Source organism: Barbus barbus (assembly GCF_936440315.1).
Source record: "Barbus barbus genome assembly, chromosome: 23".
In the NCBI taxonomy this organism is placed as follows: Eukaryota; Metazoa; Chordata; class Actinopteri; order Cypriniformes; family Cyprinidae; genus Barbus; species Barbus barbus.
In genome coordinates this window covers 4641339-4663736 of record NC_136751.1, presented here as the reverse complement: position 1 = coordinate 4663736, position 22398 = coordinate 4641339, and the positions used below count along the sequence as shown (strand labels likewise).

General features: G+C 38.0%; 1 protein-coding gene across 7 annotated transcripts in view; it reads right to left on the bottom strand.

Annotated features, from left to right (window-relative positions):
- LOC306843281 (amyloid beta precursor like protein 2-like) overlaps positions 1–22089 on the bottom strand; it is an 81609-nt gene extending 59520 nt beyond the window's left edge. For 3 of the 7 annotated variants that reach the window (XM_079374657.1, XM_079374659.1, XM_079374660.1), the window contains exon 1: positions 21790–22063. In XM_079374657.1, the coding sequence (XP_079230783.1) occupies positions 21790–21861 (72 nt within the window). In that variant the 5' untranslated portion in view covers positions 21862–22063. Of the gene's footprint in view, positions 1–21789 lie in introns of all 7 variants that reach the window. The other 4 variants (XM_079374661.1, XM_079374662.1, XM_079374658.1 and 1 more) reach the window with 3 other exon arrangements.
- Between the last annotated feature and the right edge of the window lie 309 nt (positions 22090–22398).

Genomic DNA, 22398 nt, shown 5'->3' with positions numbered 1-22398 from the left:
AGACATGGCTGAATCGTTGTCATTCAGGAATAAGTTTGCGTGGGTGTTTGAAGCAAGATCGCAAATTTTTTATGATTAATGGTGCAGCTCTAATGTAAACATGGCAAAATGTTTTGCGAGGATATTTTCACATCTGATGTCGTGAGATCTAGTCACATCCCTAGTAAATGGCTCTCGTGGCATGTACATTTTTCAAAATATATTCTTTTGTGTTCTGTAGAAAAGTCATAGAGGTTTAAAATGAAATGAGAGCAAATAAATGGCAAGGGTCAGCAAAAATCTTAAAAATCACACTTAATGCACTTACAATGGAAGTCTATGGAGCAAGAAATTCTGGAGGCTTTAAAGCAGAAACGTGAGGCTAATTTTTTTGCTAAAGCGATTATTGTAATTCCACCTTGTCTGCGTTTTAAAGTTAAGTTGTAAAGACTAAACTCTTTGTTTGTAACCATGAATGCTCAATTGCTTGGTCCCTTTTAACCTTGCTTTCCGCAGCAGGCCTGAGGTCTAAGCAGAGAAATACAGTGCATCGTAAAGTGGAGATTTGGGGCTTAGTGAACACCGCTGTGAATGCGGTCGGTTACTGTGCTTGTTTTCGGCATTGTTTGCTTGTCTCTCGCCGTTTAAACGAACAGGATTAAGCAGCAGCGTGGGCTCTGTCTGGCCGACAGCTCACCCGCCTAATCTCTGCGCGTAGACCTTGGGATTTCTGAGAAACGACCTGTGCTCACTTCACTGTGCCAGACACAAGCAATCTCGCTCTCCCTCCCTCTCATTATCTTGCACAGCTTTGTCCTGTACTTATCAGCATGCAGTTCAATACAAGTTTTCTGCTTCGAGGACTGCCAGAACATCCATAGTGATAAAGCCACACACATACACAAGCAACGATGCTCCTGACAGCTTTTGGTCGGCGCTCTTTACTTAAAGTGCCCACGAACTCTAAACCAGAGTTTTGTGGCTTTTGGTCCATGCGCACATTAAAATATACAGCCTTTCTCTTCTAGGAGGCAAGCCAAAAATACTGATGACTCATCCTGCACTACACAGATGTGTGTCCAATCAAACGCTTTCTAGAATGGCAATGGCTGAATCCGCAAGAGAGGTGATAAGTTAAACACTACGGCCTGTTAACAGCTGGAAAGCTAATTGTATTCGCAGGTGAACATAAAATATGATGCATACAACTGGTGAACCACTCAATGTAATGCATGTGTCTGAATAGTCCGAATAACAATAAAATGCGACTTGAATGATACTGTATGAAGCGTTGTTTGTTCACATCAAGTTGAGCCTCGCATTATGAAAATGTTTGGGATACCACGATCAAAACTTATCCTATAGACAGTTTGATGTTGAATATTCATCCAAATGATGGTGAAACCCAAATTATTTGTGTGTTACAATAACATGCGTGTTCAAAATATAAAGAAATGCTTGTATTATTATACTGGCTATTGGAGCGAACCAACCCCATGACGTGACACGCTGTGGTACTGCAAGGTGGCGGCACCCTTGCTCCAAAAGCTATAACAAAACAACCTTTTTTTCTTTAAAATGGTTATATTAATCATGCTTGTTATTTATTTTTTAATCAAGTTTACATTACTTATTAAATAATGTAAACTTAACTGACTGCTTCACTTCCACTTAAATGCTTAAGTGGAAGTGAGGAAGGAAAATACAAGTTGGCACAGCCTTACCGGGAAAGTGAGCAAGTAACATTAAACATGGCTTTATATCTTGCAAATAACATCAGAATACAACGCAGCAAGCAGTGAAAGTAAAAAATGAAACTTACCCTACCATACGAATAAATGTCTGGTTGTTTTTTGCAGCGTTCATTTAGTACTTTATTATTTAGATTTACAGAGGGTGAATATTTTTCAGAATGCACTGTACACAGCATATACGGTGAGAAACCGTAATAACACTGAAAACAAATTTAAAGTGATGCTGTTTGCTAGCTTTGACTAGTGCGCTCTGAGCATCCAATCAAAGGATGAGAAAATGCTGACGTTATCATAAGCCTGCTAGATGGCCCTGGAGCTGCCAACTCGAAATCTGATTGGTTAAAGCAACGATTTCATTGCCGTTGATGTTAAGCTACAGATGCCTGCACTGCTTATTCTGAAGGCCTTATTAGGCAGATTTATTTGACCCTGGCAATACGATTGCTGAAATATGATTGGATAAGAGCTCTAATATAAATATACGCTACTGGAAGAAGCGCAACCGAGAAAAAAAAAAAAAAAGCTATGAAATGAAGAGAATAGACTATAGTAAATAATTTAATACACATTCAAGGAAAAATATATTGAAACCAAGTCAGTTATTCTGATAGTGTTTAGGCCAGCAGAGAAGGCTTTGCTGGCCCTGATGGCCCACCACAGATGCACAGTACAGATACTGCAGAAATAGTATGAATAGTACAGTTAGTATGTCATTCCAAACTAACGCCTAAAGCACCTTTCATTTTTAAGCACACAGAGGACAGTGGGAAAGAAAAATGAAAAAGACAGACCAAGAAAGTAGAATAAACATGGAAAGACTGTTATAAACTCGGGGAGGAAGCTTGAGATGTGTTCAAATAAAGTTGGTGTTCCTGTAGGGCGACTGAAGGCTGCAGTGGAGCAGAACGGCTATACAGACAGTCCATATGTTTCTAGACTGACCAGCAGTGAGAACAGCAAGGAGAAAAACCTCTTAAAATCTCACATCTGTGCTATTTCTGAAAACCACAGTGGAGCAAGACAATGCTGGCTGAGAGGAAGTGTGTGTGTGAGAGAGAAGCACTCTTATCAGAGACCACTAGCTTTACCCATATCACACAAAAACACCTCACAGTGAGAAGAGAACAGGACTGGAGCCAAACAGTGACAAAAAGCACCATGGTAATACAGAGGTTTTCAAGACAGTACCACAGCAATGCTATTTATTTTTGCTGTGATAATATAATACCATGGGCTTCTAGACATGGTACTGTGGTCATTCTGGTGGTACCATGGTAATCAGTGATGCAACAAATGTTCAGTTTCGGACAAAATTTAAATAAGTGTTTTAATGTTTTTCAATGTACATCGTTTCATTATATCATTAAACAATAGCATGTACTGTTTCATTTACCTCAGAAAGCCATTCAATGTCCATAGTTTGTCAGTTAGAAGAATATAACTAGAGACGGACATTTTGCTTAATATATTTTGCGCACTATATTCATTATATTCTTACTTAACCTCAGTCTCATTTATTATACATTTAAATAAATGTATTATGAAAATAAGCTACTACACAATTGAAATGTTTATTTTAACAAGGAATTGGAGTAGAAATATAACTATTGTTGATAAAAACTTGGTGCACTATATGCTTAAATATATGTATACAGATCAATTTCTATTTGAGTGTCATTTAAAAAAAATCTATTAAGTAAATTTTTTCCAGTTTCAGTTTACACCTAAATGAAAACTTAAAATTTCAGTTTCTGTCTAACGACAAGGATATGTTCCATGGAAATACAATGAGCCTTACTGAACTTACACCATAGTAATACCATATTTTGTTTTGGGCAGAGGTTTTGACATGGAAATACCTGGTATTTAATTCGGTTTTTTTGGGGGTTTTTTTTTAAATACCATTCTTGTAGCATGTTATATAATTTATGGGGAAAGCGTTTCACCCATCACAGAAATGACTCAGCAGCACCATGGAATTTCCATGATACAGACACCATACACAGTACATTTTGTAAGTGAATGGCCATACCAAACAAGAAATACTGATGCAGAAGAGAAACCAGGGGCGGAAGGGCCAAGGAAGAGAAATGAATGCAATGAAAGAAATACCGCCCCACGGCTCACATTCACACACTGCGAATGAATCTCTCCTCCTTCATCTGCAGCTCTGCCATCCTCTCACAACCTCCAAGGTCGAGGTTAAATGGATCATTGAGTCCCCTGATCCACCCCCGAACATATGACAAGCAGCGGGAGAAAAGCAGATCCCTCGGTGCCACACAGTTTTCCCTGAGGCACTGGAGGGGAATGGAGAGCAGCCATCTTCATCTTGCAGGAGGAACAATCATGATGATTGTTCTTATACATAAAGACATTGAGGGCTAGTTTCACGTGAATACAATACATACAATAGGGATGGGCTGATATTAACACACATATAGGCCTATAGAGAGGACCTTATGATTTTTAAGCACTATATGAACTGGCCGTGTTTTGATGATTCACCCGTGCGCACTGATAGGCACGGCGAGAAGCGGAGTCATGTGTTTGTGGATCCATGCTGCCATGTTGTGACTCAATCGCAGCCGCAGGGCTCGTCTCTTATTGCCCTGTCAGTCTCTACAAACTATACAGAAGATCTCCTCTGTTCACAGTGTGCTGAAACAAAGCTCTCCCTCTCTAAAACTACTGGAAATCAACTCACTAAACCAGAAAAACAAATGTTCCAAAACGTCTCTCTGCCCCCACAACAAAAAAATCCTGTTCCTGCTCAAATGGAGCACGATGTGAAGCTCTCCATCTCAGCAGCGGAGCCTTCCAGCCACCGTGTTTAATAGCTCTGAGACATTAGGAACGGGATGAAGACGTTCTGGGGGGGTAGCGGGAAGATGGTGGAGTCAGCTGGCAGCGTGGAATTCATTATAATTAGCAACTAATAATGAAAAGCCTCTCAATGAGGACCGTGATAAACAACAATCTGTTGGGATCAGTGTCAGCTGTTTAAAAAGAAAAAGATTGAACGTATCTTCAAGTAGAGAATGTGCTGAGTTTATGCCAAGCTTATGAGATCTTTCACTGTATTTCAGTGTGCAATACATTTAGACATCTGCTTTCGGTCTGAAGCACCATATTTTGGAGTCGCAGTTCAGTGAGCAAGTCAGCTGGGAACCTAGAAGTAAGTTGTGGCTCTAAAGGATTCACTGATTAAGAGAGTCTGATTCAAATTGCTAGTTCACAAGCAATGTGTTCATTCCTAACAAGCCGATATCTGATGAAACCACATATTAACAAGAAGCGTTTTAGCAACATCTCACTAGTCTAATTGTATCCTATGAAAATGCACACTTGACATTTCAGGGACCAATTCTCACCATTAACTAGTTGCTTATTAGCATGTATGCATAATATTATATCTGTTGTTTATCAGCATTTAAAGCTTATAAACTTAACTACCTTACTAACTATAAAAAAGTAGTAATTTGGAGATAGAGGCAAAAGTCATAGTTAACATTGAGAACTGGACCCTAAAATAATGTGTGACTGCATGGTCCAAGATGGTGATCAACACATGCACACTAAAACTTTAATCTTCATCCAATATCTGTGATATTTTCCTCCAAAACGTATGAGCTATACAAACATCTTTGTATTCATGTAAACTAGAGTTGAGTCTTTTTTGACTGCAATAAAATGCCACCTTGTGGAAAAACTTTTGTGCAAAACATTCTAGGTGCATGCTTAAGCTGAGCGCACACTTGCATGTACAGTACGCATACCATCCCTAGCGTATAAGTAAAGAATTAAGTACACTTTGGGCTTTAGGAGTCCAATAATGTTGCTTTGTGATTCCTTAAGTAACCAAAAAGTTGTTTCAGTTATTTCCTAGTCAAAATATTCCACATCCAAGCACGTCTATGGGATTCCATCATCCACCGGTTAGGAATCTTAAGTAAGATTGCTCTAAATCCCAAGTGTGAGCAATTGCTAACTTCTACTGCAACTATTACAAGTTTCACAATAATACGAGTTGTACTGATGCAGGCTGGAGAGTAAGAACTTGGTCACACCACTTTTATTAGTACTGTTCTATTTGCAGAAGAGGGAGAAGTAACAATAAGGGCCGTGGCAGCCATGAGCTGTGTAGTTACTTCCCCAGAGATTGAACTTCCACTGCGTTTAACTGTGTGCAAAATTCTCCATGGTACATTGCATCAGCCCCTTTTCCATACCTTCCAACCTTCCCACATTCCCTCCCACTTGCGAGGACATCATGTATCTCTCCATGACAGGCATCCTGATGCATGCCCTTCTCAAAGGCTCCATCTCATCCTGTTCTCTTCTCCATCATACAGGACAGAGTAGAGAAACCCTGCCTGCGGTGATTTCAGATTGGACACTTCTCCACGGTCACTGCCACCAATAAACCAAAAATCCAGACCCATAATCTGCTGGTATCAGACTCATTGGAAGCCGCTGACCTCTGAACTTTTCAGAGGCTCCAGATATCTTGAGGTCAGAATTCAGGATGCTTTGATTTTCACTGTGCAGCCAATCGCATTCTCTCCCTCTATCGGTTTTTCCCCCAAAAGTGCTGCATCAGTGTTGGCAGTGCTTTTGGTGGTTCAGCAGTGCAGATCCGGGTCTCTGGGGTGTATACAGTTACAGCACACTGATCTCTCTGCTCACCTCTACTGATCTGACATTTTAATCCTCTTCCCCTGCTCTGCCTCATAAGACCAGAAACAAAAAAAAAAAAAAAAGAAAAAAAATTCACACAATAAGAGTAAAAACACAAAAAAAAAATTAGCTATTTGTTGTGTATGTTTTGCATGATGATTAATTTTTAACAGCAGATTTAGTGACTTTAAAGCTGATCTGTACATAGTTACTGCTTGCGTTCATACCAGCAACAACGCGGCATGTTTTTGAAGTAACTCTCCACACTGCTTGGCTAAAAGTAGTCTTTTGTGAGTTGGCACAGCGTGGAGGACGGAACAAAACCTCGTCGGAGCCGTAAGGGGTAATGCTAGCACTTAAAATTACTTATTTTAGGAGTTTAAATGTGTTTTATTATTATTATTATTATTATTAATTTTGTCCTGCTCAGACTTGCATTGACAATGCTTAAGTTACATCAGACCTCTCAGTTTTAGGAGATCAAATGTTTATTTTGTCTTCTACAGTTTACTATTGGATAATGTTGAAATAAACCTTGTGAGACATCAGACTGCTCCATTTTGTTTGCATTTATTTTTCGTCTTATATTGAGTATCCTGTTATGATGGTATGCATAAACCCCATTTTAAAAGGCATATTAAAATGTTCAGTGTATAAGGAAAAATTTTGATTTTTTTTGTGAATTGTGAACATTATTACATATGTTATATAACGTTTGAAGCATCAGAATCGGCCGATCACCATGCTAAGAAATCGGTACACTGTTGCAAAATTCCTGATCGGAGCATCCCTACTTCTATTTAGCATGGACACATTAAGTTGATCAAAAGTGACAGTGAAGAAAAACTTAAAGCAGCACAACTGTTTTTAACACTGATATTAAAATGTTTCTTGAGCAGCAAACCAGCATATTAGAATGATTTCTGAAGGATTGACACGGATGACTGGAGTAATGATGCTGAAAATTTAGCTTTGCATCACAGGAATAAAGTACACTTTAAAATGTTCAAAAAGGAAACCGTTATTTTAAATCATAATATTTTAAAATATTACAAAGTTCAGTAGTCCACTACGTTTAATAAAAGATCCGTAGGCTTCCTCAGTGGCTACAACTGCCATACCCACCTTACAGAAGTTTTTCTTGAAACAACTTACAATTTACCATGCCAACGATCACTAAGCTAGTCATTTTTTAAATAATCTGATACCTATTGGAACATGTTGAATGGTAGGTGGTGTCAGTATGTATGCACAGCTTTGTTGTTCTTGGCACTAGTCATGTATTAAATAAATAGTTCGGTAATAAAGCTCCAGATGCTAACCAGCACCAACATGCCAACACAGTCAAAATAGAAATGTTAGCAGAGATACTGTTTACTTGGGCAGAATAAGAGAGGGAGGCACTAGCAAAACTCAGCCACCCAAAACAAAAAATCTGTTAATGATTGGTCATTCCTCAGCCAGATAAAAGTACTCAAGATGCACAAACAAACTACCTAAAGACCGCTGCTCAATAAGCACAACGGCTGGCCTGCTATCACTGACCTGAATGACTGAGACAAGCCCTTCTCTGAATGCCCTTCTCAATGAGACCTGCTCTTAGAATTCAAATAAAGACCACAACACAGGAGGGGCTACGAATCAAAGCCTGAGCTGAATTCAAATGCAGATACACAGCCTCCAGTCATCTCCCACACAAAATTTACAAGCGCATTTGATCATGTAAATTAAAGCAATACCACGCACAAAGGAGTTTTGCGTAGTTTTATTCCCAGATTCATTTGCAGCCACTCCTACAAGAGCAAGAACAAGCAGTTTGATAGACAAGAGAAGAATGAGGCGACTGACAGAATTCAAAATCCTCTTAAAACACACACAGCAAACGAAGACAGAAAACAAAATACTCATAAAAGACCATGTAAATTAACATAACGTGGGAAAACAGTGAGCAACCTACACACACACAAACATTAAAACTATCCTCAAAGAGGAATATTAGCATCCTGCTTCCAGCATAAAGGTGATGTAAAAGAATTTATTTTGAGAATGCAACCCATTAAATGTCACTACTCTGGAGATATCACTGAAAAAGGTGTCATGAGAAATCACACTTGTCTCCCTGACAGCCCTAGGCTCTGTAAATAGCGAGTCTGAGCGCTGCTAGTGCCCCAGCAAATCAAAACTTGGGAGTGCTACTGTGCCTGTCAGTCACTGTGGCCATGTCTTTGGGGGCTGTGTTTTGGAAAATGGAATTATTTAAAGCACAATGTAAAAGTACTGACTGATCCTTTCTTTTATGTTGTGACGCACAACCAAGTGAAATGGATTATTGTAAATGAAAGTAGGATAGGAGAGCTTGGCTCTGTCCTTTGGTTGTTGTTTGCATGGAAGCAGATCTGAATGCAAGCTGGAAGTTGATTGTAAGAAAATGGTGTGACTTATGCAGACTAAATGATCCAGTATATGAGAGTTGTGTTGTTGTTTAAGATTTTGGGGCATTTTATTGTGATAGGACAGTTAAGTATTGGCAAAGCGAAGTGGGAGAGAGAGAAGGGGACGGGATTGGGAAAGGTCCACAAACCGGGACTCAAACTAGGGATGCCCAAAGTGCAATTGCAAGTTGTTTTCACCGGACATTTGAGTTATGAGTTAAAAAAAAAAATTTTTTTTAAAAAAGTGGTGATATTTAAAAATATGCTTTAATAAATAAAAAAATAATAAAAGTATGCTTTATAAAATGTTAAATGTGTGCTACATTGTCGTCTTTTTTTAAATAAATGTTTTTGATTTTGTTTTTCTTTTGCATTTTAATAAAAATTTCTGTAGAAACATCAAAATTATTGGCAGTCGAAGCAATTATTTTGTCAAATTGTATCTGAGATTTGAACTGCAACATGAGAAAATAGATTATTGGAAATAGATTATTGAAAAAAAAAATTACATAAAAAAAAATAAATATAAATATATAGTTGTAAATAATTTTACACATACATGTGTGCGTTTTGTTTTTTAATTTAGACATTTTTCATTCGGGTTAAATGTTTGCAATTGTCATGCACCAACATAGCGCTTTCCTAATCCCGTCCCCCCTTTTTCTCCCACTTCATTTCCCGTCTAAACACTGTCCTATCAAAAATAAAGAGGCAAAAACGCCAAAAAAAAAAAAAAAAAAAGTGACGTTTTAAAATAAAGGGCCTGCAAATATTATCTTTTCATTAACCCCCATTTAGGACACCCTGCATTATGGAATATGATATTCTGGTTGCTCTCTGTGCATTGAGGCAAATGGGCAAATGTATTACATCAGCTTACGATCAGTCATATTACTTCATTTAAAGAAAATGGCAGGCAGCATGCCATTCTGAACAGCCATACTAACATTCACACACATACAGATCTCTCAACCATTCTTGACACAAATATCAAAGCATCAAGATTAACACAGATGGCCACAGATATGGGCCATAAGCATACTTGGTGAAATGTAAGGGAAAAAATCTGTTTGTGCGTTTGATAGAGAACAACATGCTCTTGAATAGGAGAGCAAATGTTTTATTCATATGTGAACACATGCAGAGGAGATGAGTCACACCCCATCCGAACGCAACTATTGATGCAGGCAATGAGCTTACAAGCGCACACACACGCACTTGCCCATATTCAGACCCACAAAATCTTTCATGTCCTCCAAACGGCAGAGTAGCTGATAAATCTATATGGTGCAGTTAAAGGTGGAATGGACTGCTAGCATTCATGCTAAAGGGGCAAATATGACTGCATCTGCATCTCTTTGATGGGGGAGAGTCTAAATTTGTGATGAACTGAGACGTGGGAAGTAACGGTGCCTCTCGCTCTCTCGTACAAACAGAAGACGGACGAATACATGCTGGATAATTAGAGTGAACGCGCACCGCCCAGGAGACCGAGATTCAGAGAGATTGTGCGAGCAGGGCTTGCCTGACGAGCTCGCTATATATAACTTCCTCTAATGCAGCCGGTCCTGAAGAGGGACCCGAAGCAGCAGACACGCTCAGACATGACACACAGGAGGAGATAAGAGAGACATTTACAGAAAGAGAGGAAGCCAGTGGCAGACAGACAGATAAGAGAGAGAGAGAGAGACAAACTCAGACACAAAGAAAGCAGGAAACTATTGGGAGGGGGGGTACCAAAAAAGATGCGCTTTTTCAAACAACAAGGTACAGACTTTAGACAAAATGAAATGTTGGCGACTTGCAATTAGAAGTTGATAATCAGTTTCACCAAAATAACCATTTGGGGTATGTAAGAGTGTGTGTGCGCATGCGTGTCTAAGAAATGAATGCATAATATAAGCATTAAATTAATCAAAAGTGACAATAAAAGACATTTACTTAATTTATAATCAAATAAAAAAAAAAATTGTACAATTTTAGAGTTAAAAAAAAAATTCTGACAAATTTAGTCATCTGTGAAATGAATAAATAAAAGCAATAGAAAAAAAAAATAAAAATCAATCGAATTGATACGTGAAATTGAAATCCAACTTTAAAACAATCTCTAAAAAATAATTGGCAGTACAGCAAATACCATACTTTGTCCATTAAATCATCTATATTGTTTTTCATTTTTTAACTGTTTCAAGTATGACTGTTGTCCTCCCTTCTCATCAAGAACTGTATTTAAATGCATAATATACAGATATTACAGAATGCAGAAATATATTAAAAAAAAAAAAAACAGAAATTGGGTTCCATGTAAATATAACTAATCCGTTTCCCAACAGGAAGACAATAAAGCAAGTGGACAGTTTTATCTCCTACTAGTATTTTAACATAACCAAATACATTTCATTTACATAATTAAATTTTTGTTCAGATGCTGGCATATGGTCTAACTGTTGGAAACAAATTGTCAACATAGCTTAATAGCTCTATTTAAGATGACTTTAATTGAAGTACAATTTTGCTTGCAATTTTCTGGATCTGATATTAATTGATACCACATGGAATAACTGTACTTCATAAAAACTCATGTCAGGCCACAGGACACGTTGAACTCAAAAAATGCTTCAAAAGTACAAAAATTTATTTTCACCTAAACTCTTAGCCTATTAGTCGACAATGCAAATAATCCTACTGATCACTAGAGATTGCGGGCAGGATTTTGAATAAACGGTGCAATCTCAAAAAGTATGTCAGTGACTAAGGTGCAGACTCACAGTCTGAGCTCACTCAAGGGTGCGGCTATCAAAGCGTGTTTGCGTATGTATGCATCATATCAGTAATGGGCGGGCGGAGCATCCGCAGCAGTAGCATGTTCTCTTCTCTTCTCCCCTGTCGAGCACTCAGTGTGTCTTACAGCTAAGAGGATTTGTGGTGAGACAGAGACACTTTCAATTATTTTACCAGCCGTTCTCAAAGCACTAAGCTCTCAGCTCAGAGGATGAGCATCAGGGTGGCGCTAACATAGCTCAGGCTTTACGAAACAGGAAATGGCTTAGAGCCCTGCATGGGCCTAAAATTTAGGCCCTAGCCTGAGACGCTCAGGCCCTAGCCCGGCCCACGTCCGACAACTTATCAGAATTTCCGACCCGAGACAGTCTTTTTTTTCCCCTTTTCCTAAAACAGTTTACACCACTGTTTCGGCTATTAAAATAGTTCAGTTTTGTGTGTAATGGCAAAATTATTATATTGTTTCGTTTTTTTATTACGTTAATTTAGAAAAACGTTTGGAGCATGTTTGTTCGTTAAATAGATTTTTTTTAAGTAACGACCAAGCGGCATGAGCTGATCATAGCCTACGTTTGATCAATTTAGCCTTCTCATATCACGACTTGCCTAAAATAATCTATAGTTATACTAAAACAGTTGAAGTATATAACAATGTTCAAACGTTAAACCTGCACTATAATAATAATGTGCTAGCCTATATCTGAGTTTTTACGGAGAGCGGAAGCTAAAGCGCGCTCTGCAGGACATGGAGGCACCAGCGCAAACACCTGGATTGTTTTCAGTGGAAACAAATTAAAATAGCCTAGGCCGTCATTTTTTTATAAAAGGTAAGAGTAATACATCATTCGGACCTGTAAAGGGTCTACTTGTATTTGTGTGCACTCACAATACCAACAAAAGGTAGTTCTTTTATAAAACAAAGAAAACAAACATGCGCTTTCTGCCGTCTCGTCTTGAACAGGAACGCTTCACAAAAATGAACCGAAGCTGAGCGAATACATGCCTCACAGACATGATAAATATCTATAGAAAACTTTAAATTATTACTTAACGAAAAAAAAAAAAAAAAAAAACTCATCTTAATCATAATCAATAAAGATGCATTTCTTTCTAAAGGCGCATCTAATGAGGAGACGGTGAGTCAGGATCAGCAACTTCATCCTTGCGACACAGACTCAGAAAACATTAGTTTATTAGTAAATAATTCAAATATCTCCTTACTATTTCCCGCAGACACATTCATGGTTATGTTTGCTGGGGTTTTGCAGCAAGCTTTAGCCTATTGCGTGCATTTGAACGCAGAACTATTCATCTGCGCTGAAGTCACTTGTGCACGCTGCGGGACACTAAACACCATCGAGCTGCTCTGTCGCGGCACGGTCTCCTGTTGTTTCCACCAGCACGGCAATTTTTTTCATCACTAAATCGATAGATGTCTACAATATAAAAATAAGGAGAAACCCAAAACAGGCCCGAGGCCCGGCTGAACTATGACATGAAAATTGGCCCGAAGCCCGGCCCTAGAGGCGTAAAAAAGAAATGCAGGGCTCTAAAATGGCTGACAAGACCATCATTAATGCCTGCAATTTAACAACAGAGCTCTGCCACACCTGACATGCATATGAATTCACATCCAAAATGTTTTGTGCTGCCATAACTTAGCAGGGTGAGTGATATGTGAAAAGCAGGGAAAACATCCGAATTTTGTCAAGGATGCCATGTGATTTTTTTTTTTCCATGCATGGAATATTCCTCCGATAGATCGATAGTAGGGGTGGGCGATATATCAAACACGATGATCATGCGCATCTCGTCAGTAATAGCTAGTAATGTTGATGGCCTGCAAATTTTATTTATTCACCCGTCATGGAACTTAGTAAAGGTAGATGCCCTATTTATTCTGATGATATATAAAAAAAAAAAAAGAAAAAAAAAAAAAGGGGCTGTGAGGCAACAAAAGCTGAGCTATTCAATACATAAAATACATTCCACAAAATATGTGGGGTTAAAAAAAAATGAATTGTGAACAAAAGTACAAATCCATCAAACAGACTGCACACCTATGATAAAAGCAAAAGAAATAAGTAAAAAACAGGATATTTAAATTAAAAAAAATAAAGATTTAAAGAATTAAAAATACTTTAATGCATTATACTTTACGATTTAAAATGTACCATTTATCTATCAAATAAATAAATACTGGTACATTCAAATAAATAATACATTTACATAAATGTTTCTTTGCACAGAGAAACAAATGACTAGAAGTTACTCTGTATGCTTCCACTGAGCATCACGTCAAGAGAAGTGCACAATGTGGCAATTAACATCTGATCTCCAACCTGGATGTTGTCGCGTCTGACACGGTTATGTCCCACTCGGGTCCTTGTGCTGGTCAGGATGTTTGCACCCATTCAGAGCTCACAATAGTCCCTCACCGACATCCATTCATCACTCCTGGTGTGAGCAATCTATGCTATTAAAAGCCCTGCTAACACATCCACACAATGAAGTCTGCATAGAAATGGCTTGTGTGCCTTCAAAGGCTGCAGACAGAATCACCCCCGCAAACACCATACACCCCGTAAACATTCACGCATACACACATAAAGCCACTACATGCGGTTAACCAAACACAGGTGCGAAAACCAAACAAATGTTGCTTTAGAGTCAGTGCCTTGACTTTACGGAATTTGTCTCTAACCGAATGGAAGATTTGATCAGAACCAAACTGATTTAGGAAAAAAAAAAAAAAAAAAAAAAAAACATTCAACACTCAAAGGCCCTCACAACCCATTTAGAAGTCAAGTCTGCTTTATTGTCAATTCTTCCACATGTACAGCACATACATACAGAGAATTGAAATTGCGTTACTCTCAGACCCTTGGTGCATACAGTTAACATTAAACACTGACAGTAGACGTTCAAATACAGATAAGTACAGTTTAAACATATGTACATACAACTATACAGATATACAAATGAGGACATTGTAGAATAATAAAGAAACAGTCCGATGCTGCACAAGTGTGAAGTGAAGTGACATTCAGCCAAGTATGGTGACCCATACTCGGAATTCGTGCTCTGCATTTAACCCATCCAACATGCACACACACACACAGCAGTGAACACACACACACACCGTGAACACACCCCCGGAGCAGTGGGCAGCCATTTTATGCTGCGGCGCCCAGGGAGCAGTTGGGGGTTCGGTGCCTTGCTCAAGGGCACCTCAGTCGTGGTATTGAGGGCGGAGAGAGCGCTGGACATTCACTCCCCCCACCTACAATCCCTGCCGGCCGGAGACTCGAACCCGCAACCATTGGATTATGAGTCCGACTCTCTAACCATTAGGCCACGACTTCCCCAAGTGACCGGTGCTGGTCACAGTTTTTAAGTGGGTGGGTGGGGGGGTATTTAACATCTATAATATGAGGGAACAAGATACTCAGTGGGAAGAAATATATAAGGCAGGACACTGACTGTGAAAAGTGGACAGTCCATACTAGACATTTATTATTTTCTGTATTAATAATTTTACAACATATCAGCAAAGGCTATATTCATGGCAAACTAAAGAGATTTAAATAAGATAATATAAAAAGATAGAAAATAGACTTCATAGCTAAATTAATTGTATGCAATAATTTAATCATTTTAAATAAGTAAACAAATAAATAAACAATTCGATCAATCTTTCAAATTGATATGAAAAATTCCAATAACGTTTCCAGTAGACTTTCTTTAAAGTACATACTTTGAGCAAAATACAGTTAGGTGGTCAACCGATATGGGTTTTTTGACAGCCGATGCTGATGCCGATATTTTGGAATGCAGGGTGGCCGGTGGCCGATATAATTTTATTTATTTTAATTAATATTTAAGAAATCTGAAATCATTTGAAAATGGATTAAAAAATAAATTTGTCAAATAAACACGTTAGATGACAAAGTATTTCACAAATAAATAAATATTTAATAAAAATATAATTAAAAAGGAAGTAAACACTGTAACCAACTCAGTATTCTGGGTAGGTTGTGTGCACTGAGAATCATATTTTTTCAAATAAAGCCAAGGTAACACTCATTTTACATACAGCACACGGTGAAAATGACAGTGGGCAAACGCATAAAGCGCAGCATAATTTGAAATCACGCACCCAACGTAACACAGAGCACACGATAATGCAGGATACACATGCACACTTCACAAGATCTCACTACTGGATTCGACTAAGTTTGCAAGGTTTGTAAAATGAAACGTTCATTAGCCATTCAAAGATTTGTTTAAATTATATAAATGCGTATTTGCTGATGGCAAACGAGAATGTATTAGGCTATAATGTTTGCCTTTCTATTATTACTAATAATATAAAAGCAATCGTTATAATACTTTTGTATACATTTTAATTCCTTTGTTTAACAGTTCTATCTGATTGTTAGACAGACTTCTGTCCATATTAGACAGAACTGTTAATGACGACAGCGAACAAGAGGGAGAATGTGAGCTGTGTGCTCAGGCACTACACGTTATCAGCACAGTCAAAATAAAAGTCCTGCCTCGAACCCATCGGCCAAACAGAAAAACTTATCGGCTGATGCCATTATTTGAAAAAAATGCCAAATATCGACCTTTTCGATATATAGGTCGACCACAAAAAAAAAAAAAAAAAAAAAAAAAAAAAAAAAAGGCAAATTTTTCTCCTTTCAAGAAATGCATGTGTAAGCCCGAAAGCACAGGGATGCAACACATTATTATGATAAAAGACAACCAAAACAACCTTTTTTATAACGTGCACTGAAGAATCATGCAAAATAAGAACAGGAATGCGATTAGATTAGATTTAATGTTGACTTTAAGCCTTTTGTTCAACTACTCCTTGCAATGCATCATTACATGAGCCTAGAGTCCCATCATAGGAGGCAGTGCTGCACGACTGCATAACAAGAGCAAGGTGGGCCCTCGAGCAATCTGGAGGAGACAAAACACTTTTTGTTTACCATCTCAGTGGCTTGGAAAAGAGCACAGAGTGTGCCACTCAACCACTGAGATTTTACCAGCTCTTTTTTAGAATTCTCTTAAGCCTACACAGTGACAATAGTGGGGCTGCGTAACTCCCAAGTATGCCAAGTTCAGCGTTTTTAATGTGCTTGATGATCACTCTTGTTATTATCTGAATCTGTCATGTCTGTGCCAGCAGCAGGTTACTGGAGCACACAGGGCATTGCTTTGGCATTTAAAATAATTCATTCATGTTAGTATGTGCCAAAGCTTGTGCTACAATCAGTGAAATCACCAAAATGTGAAAAAGCAGGTAAGCTTTGTACACGGCACAAATATGATTTGTCGCCAATCAAATTCCAGCATCCCTGAGTCGTGTTAGTTGGCAACATGTTATATCAGCAAGGCTGGGCTTTGGGTTGGGCAGTTTATTAATTTGAATTGGAGGGGAAGTAATTTCTAAATTAATGGTTCAAGAAATGAACATTTCAAATAAACAACATTTTTTCCCCTGAATTTGTTCTTTTAATAACACATCTGACAACAAAAACAACTCAAGGGGAAAAAAAAACCCCTGAGCGGTAGTGCCGGTCAATATGAAAGCTGTACAAGCAAAAACTGACACACTGAGCCAGACAATCTACCGTGAAAGACAAAACAGGATTTGATCAAATACACTATTGGAAAACACAGATAAAATGTTCAGGGCTTAAGAAGAAGGATAGCTCAAGGCTAGTGCTGCATTTATGCCATCAATTCAGGTTGCACCAATGACCCCTTACTCAACAGAACCTGTATGTGACCAGTTCTGTTGAGTATAATGACCGTTCTTAAAGTGAGACAGAACACAACCAAATTGACACCGGGGTCTCAAGAGGCGTTTATCTATAGCCCTTTTTCACACAGTCTTTAGTACTGTAAAGTACTGTTAAGATATCATGTGCGAAAATGATCTTTTCAAAAGTATCGGTAAATTCATTCTGGCAATTTACTGGTTTGAAAAGTTTACCGGAAAATAACTGTGAACGCAGAATGAGACTACCGGTATGAGCATGTACGAGTTCAGAAAGCTCCCACAAAAGACTCTGGGCCAAACATAACATTCTGACGCAGATTACGCATTTACTCCGCACGGTGTAGTTCGGTTTGAATTCATCTAATACAATGTCTCTGCGCCAAAAGCAGCTGCATGAATGTGATTGACAAAAATTAAAACATAAATATAAACACTGACTGTGTACCTTTCCCTGTTTACAAACACAATACCAGGAGGTAGGGCTGGGCGGTATATCGAGTTTGTACGATATATCGATATATTCTTTATAAGAGATGTGGTATGAGGCAATACCGTTAATATCGATATACAGCAGTTTGATACAAGCGCATCTGAAAGAAAAAAAAAAAAAAAAAAAAAGGGAGGACACAGACTGAATTGCTGCGGAGAAAGTGCATAATACAATTAGTTTAAAACATGCGACAAGCTTTATATGAAGGGCTTTAAAAAACTCGTAAGACATTGTAGCCTATAGTTTCAGGTTAAAGCGGCTCGGACAGAAAGGCTGCTTGTGAGGTCGACAGTGACGCTACTCGTGCTGTTAAATGTGTTTGAGATGTGCCGTTTTCCTTAACGCATAACTCACATTTCACAGGTATATTCTCCATCTGTAAATGTTAGAAAGCCATGGAAATATTTCCATTTTGCTGTCAGAAGTGCATAAGCTTTTGCTTTGCGATTCTCCGCTAAACTTCACAGACTTCATTTAGAACAAGTGCGCCAAACAGACGGAGCGCAATGAAATAGGAGCGCAATAACTGACTAAAATATAAATTTTGCTGAAATATTTGTAGTTGGACAATGTAATCAAAATAGCCTTTTTACTCAATCGGTCTGTGCTTTTTTATTATTTTCCTTTAGTACATTTAACTTCTGCTTTAAAATGATTATTTTTGTATTTAGATTGCAATGTTATAGTGTTACAATGTAATGTGAATTTAACCCTTTTTGCACATATTATGCCTACATGCTTACATTCACTCATTTGTTTAATCCAAATACAAAAAAAAAAAAAAACATATACCGTATACCGCAAATCAGCCAAAAATACAGAGATATTCATTTTTGCTCATATCGCCCAGCCCTAACAGGAGGAGAGGTAATTTCTGATTAATATTGTCATAGAATTTACGAAAATGTGTGAATGGTGCTTTACCAGTAAAAAGACTGAACGCAACTGCCTGTGTGAACAGCACATTTTTGCATCTACAGATAAGTCGGGAATTTTACGGCGATTTACTGGTATTACTGTATGAAAGGGACTTATGACTTGACATGCAGTTTTAAAAAAGCAACACTCATGGCACAAGTCGGTAAACAACAGGAAATGCAACACCCAAAAAATTAAATGGGACTGGAGAAACACATTGTTTGAATACATAGTTTTCTCATCTCATTTTACTGAAAAAAAGTGCCCTGTGACATTGCTTCAGGGACAGTTTACACGATAACATTTTCAGCCAAAAACGGAAAAGTTTTTCTGCATTTTGCCTGTTCGTTTACACAACAACGGCATTTTGGGGACTGAAAACGCATAATTTTGAAAATAGGTTTCAAAGTGTTATCGTTTCCATGTAAACACCCAATACAGTAATCTTTGAAAACGGTGACATCATGCGTGTGCGTAGTATGTTTTAGGCATGTAGACATGTAAACAAGGTGAGCGTGCCAACTACTGGCCTGGCATACGTAATACAGTGTTTTCGCTAGTTTTCACGGATTTGTAAACGCAAATCGTTTTGAAAATGTTGTTGTGTAAACGTGAAACTTTAAAAACGCAAGGGAAAAAAACGTTTCCGTTTTTGACTACATCGTTGTCGTGTAAACGTAGCCTTAGTTGCAAAAACAATGACTCCATGACTTTAAAATTCAAACACTTGCCCATTTAACATTTGTTTTCTTATTGTCAATCAAGTTCATATAGCGTTGCATTATATTTGTTCAATTTACAGCTATTAAATTAATGACAATTGCAAACCCAAAAAGTTACATACAAATGAAAATTCAGCTTTACCGTCATAGGAATAAAATATATTTTATCATATATTAAAATAGAAAGCACTTATTTTAATTGTAATAATATATTTCACAATTAGCATTTTCATTGCATTTATTTTTGATGATTCTTGGCAAGAATTAAAGACTTTTCAAAAAATATTAGTGGCCCCAATCTTTTGAATGGTACTGTGAAGTTTAAAAATGTTGCAAATTTATCTGGTAGATGAATTTTAATCATGTTAATAAATAATATATTCGGTCACTTAATTTAAAAAGATGCAGGTAAAACCAAGCAAAATCTGAAATAGCTGAACCTGGATGTGTCATGGTTATATAGCATATGGCTGTAACAAAATAAAAAAGGGACATATCCACAGCTGAGGAAACAACAAAAAAAAGCCAAATCCAAGCTTGCACCAGCTTCAGAGAGTTAACAGCAAAGCATCAATGATCACACAGACAGCCCAGTGTGATTTTAACACATTGCTTTTGTCTCCTGCAAAATACAATGACACCTGGCAAAACCGAGGGACTAATTCCCATCACCAGCACTGGGAGGGAGAAACTGAAGGTCTCAATGCATGCGGTTCTCCTGCAGTTTAGTTAGAGAGAGCTCAGGGCTGCGCATAACCTCTGCAGGACTTTCCTGGCCAGGTTATAAATCAGGTCTGAGGTCAACGAGGCTCACTAGCTCAGCATCAAACTCCCGCTGACCAGAAACACAATGCTGCACACACACACCTCTCTCAAAATAACATCTTGCCCTGGTTATCGTACGCTTGAGGAGCTATCAGATCAAAACAATCAAGGATACAAGGAGTCAAATGTGTAACAAAGACAAAAGCAGTGATAACAGAAATACAATAGGGTCATAATATTGATCTGAAGGTAAAATGATTCTTTGATTTTCTACAGTAATACTGATCTATGCATATCCATAAACACCACTGCACCTCTTCATGACGGTGAACCACAGACAGCTCCTTTCTTTCGAAATGCATCAATTAGCAACAAAGAGATTTCATCATTTCAGTGCGTCACTGCCATTATTTCTGGCACTGAAAAGAATTGTTTCATAATTTGTTATATCATGCCTGCAAGCTGAGCTCTTATTGGAAGAGCATGCCATCGGAAAGGACTATTGGTACACATTTATTGGACACGGGCAGCTGTGATTAGGCAAGGTTTAAAGCAACCAGGAGCATCCAGGAAAGGTGTGAGAGCTTTAGAGTCCATAAACTTGACTTTCTTACATGATTTCATTTGCATAATTTGCCTACTGTGACGTTTTTTTTTCACAAGCCTGACGCAGTGTTCTCCGACAAATACAAACTTGTCCTTTAACATGGGGAGTGATTTATCACCTAAAGCTTGCCAGATCACCGTTCAAATCAAACACCTGAAAGCCATTCCTGATGAATATGTATAATGATCTGAATCATTTCAGTTATATAGTGTGATTAAATATTTCGAAGCTGATTGTCCATCTTGATTCTTTTCATTTTTGTGTCATTTCACGCCAAGTCAAAGCTCAGAGTAGACAAAGCATTAAAAGGTCTCCTTTGATGGAGTCAGGATGAGTGGATATTCTCCAATGCAAGACCACAATTATAATCCATGCGTTTATGAAATAATGCATAAAACAGCAATTAACATTAATGGATAAAAGAAGATTTGAATGCATCTAAAGGTTTGTAAAAAAGAGGACTTCAGACTGACACTATGATAAAATCAGTTTTCCAATAAAACAACAGAAATAAATACCACAGTGAAAAGATAAAAGGTATTTAAGGTATTCCACAGCTCGACTAAATTAGGAAATTTTTTATTTGTTTTACTCCGTCCAGAGACAATTTACAAAATAACACGTATTTAGCATTTCATATTAAATTAGACTTAGTGTCTTTTCTGCTACACAATTAATCTAAATAAACACAACAAGGGACACGGACACTTTAAAGTGTCAGGCTAATGATTTTATAGGCTGAATATTATTAGTAAACTACTACTTACCCAGAAATATTAACATCACAGTCTCAGCACAGAAATATCAGTGTAATTGATGTAAGATAATTATGAAAACAAGGTGAAATATTAGTTGCGCACGTACCTCAATGTATCCGGCTAGACTCGGAACAGCGATGGCCAGAATGAGCACAGACACGGCCGGGATTGAACCCATCTTCCACGGTTACTCTCTGCTGGGGTTTGTGCTGAAATTATCCCGCTATGGATTCTTATAAGAGGCTCTTCAACAGAAAACAGCTCAGTAGACGGTCCGCGAGCGTTTGTTGTGTGCGTCGATCCCGCTCTCAGCGCGTGTGGAATGTTGCGCGTCTCCGACTGAAAGTGCACGAGGCCACGAGCGCGAGCTCTAAAAACATACGAGCAAGCGCGCCACCGACCGTCTGATGAAGGGACCGACCGGAAATTAGGTCATCATGCTGTCATCTACTGAAGAATGCAAACTGGGTGTGTGCACCTCCTGTAGGTCTATAAATGGTTAGACAATTACTATTGATTTCATCCATATTTTAAGGCCTATATATATATATATATATATATATATATATATATATATATATATATATATATATATATATATATATATATATATATAGTGGAAACATATGGCATTTGTTACAGCTGCCATCATAAAAACTGTATTTTTTATATCCACACCAATGTCAAAGTGCTTTTTCCACACTATAGGATAGAA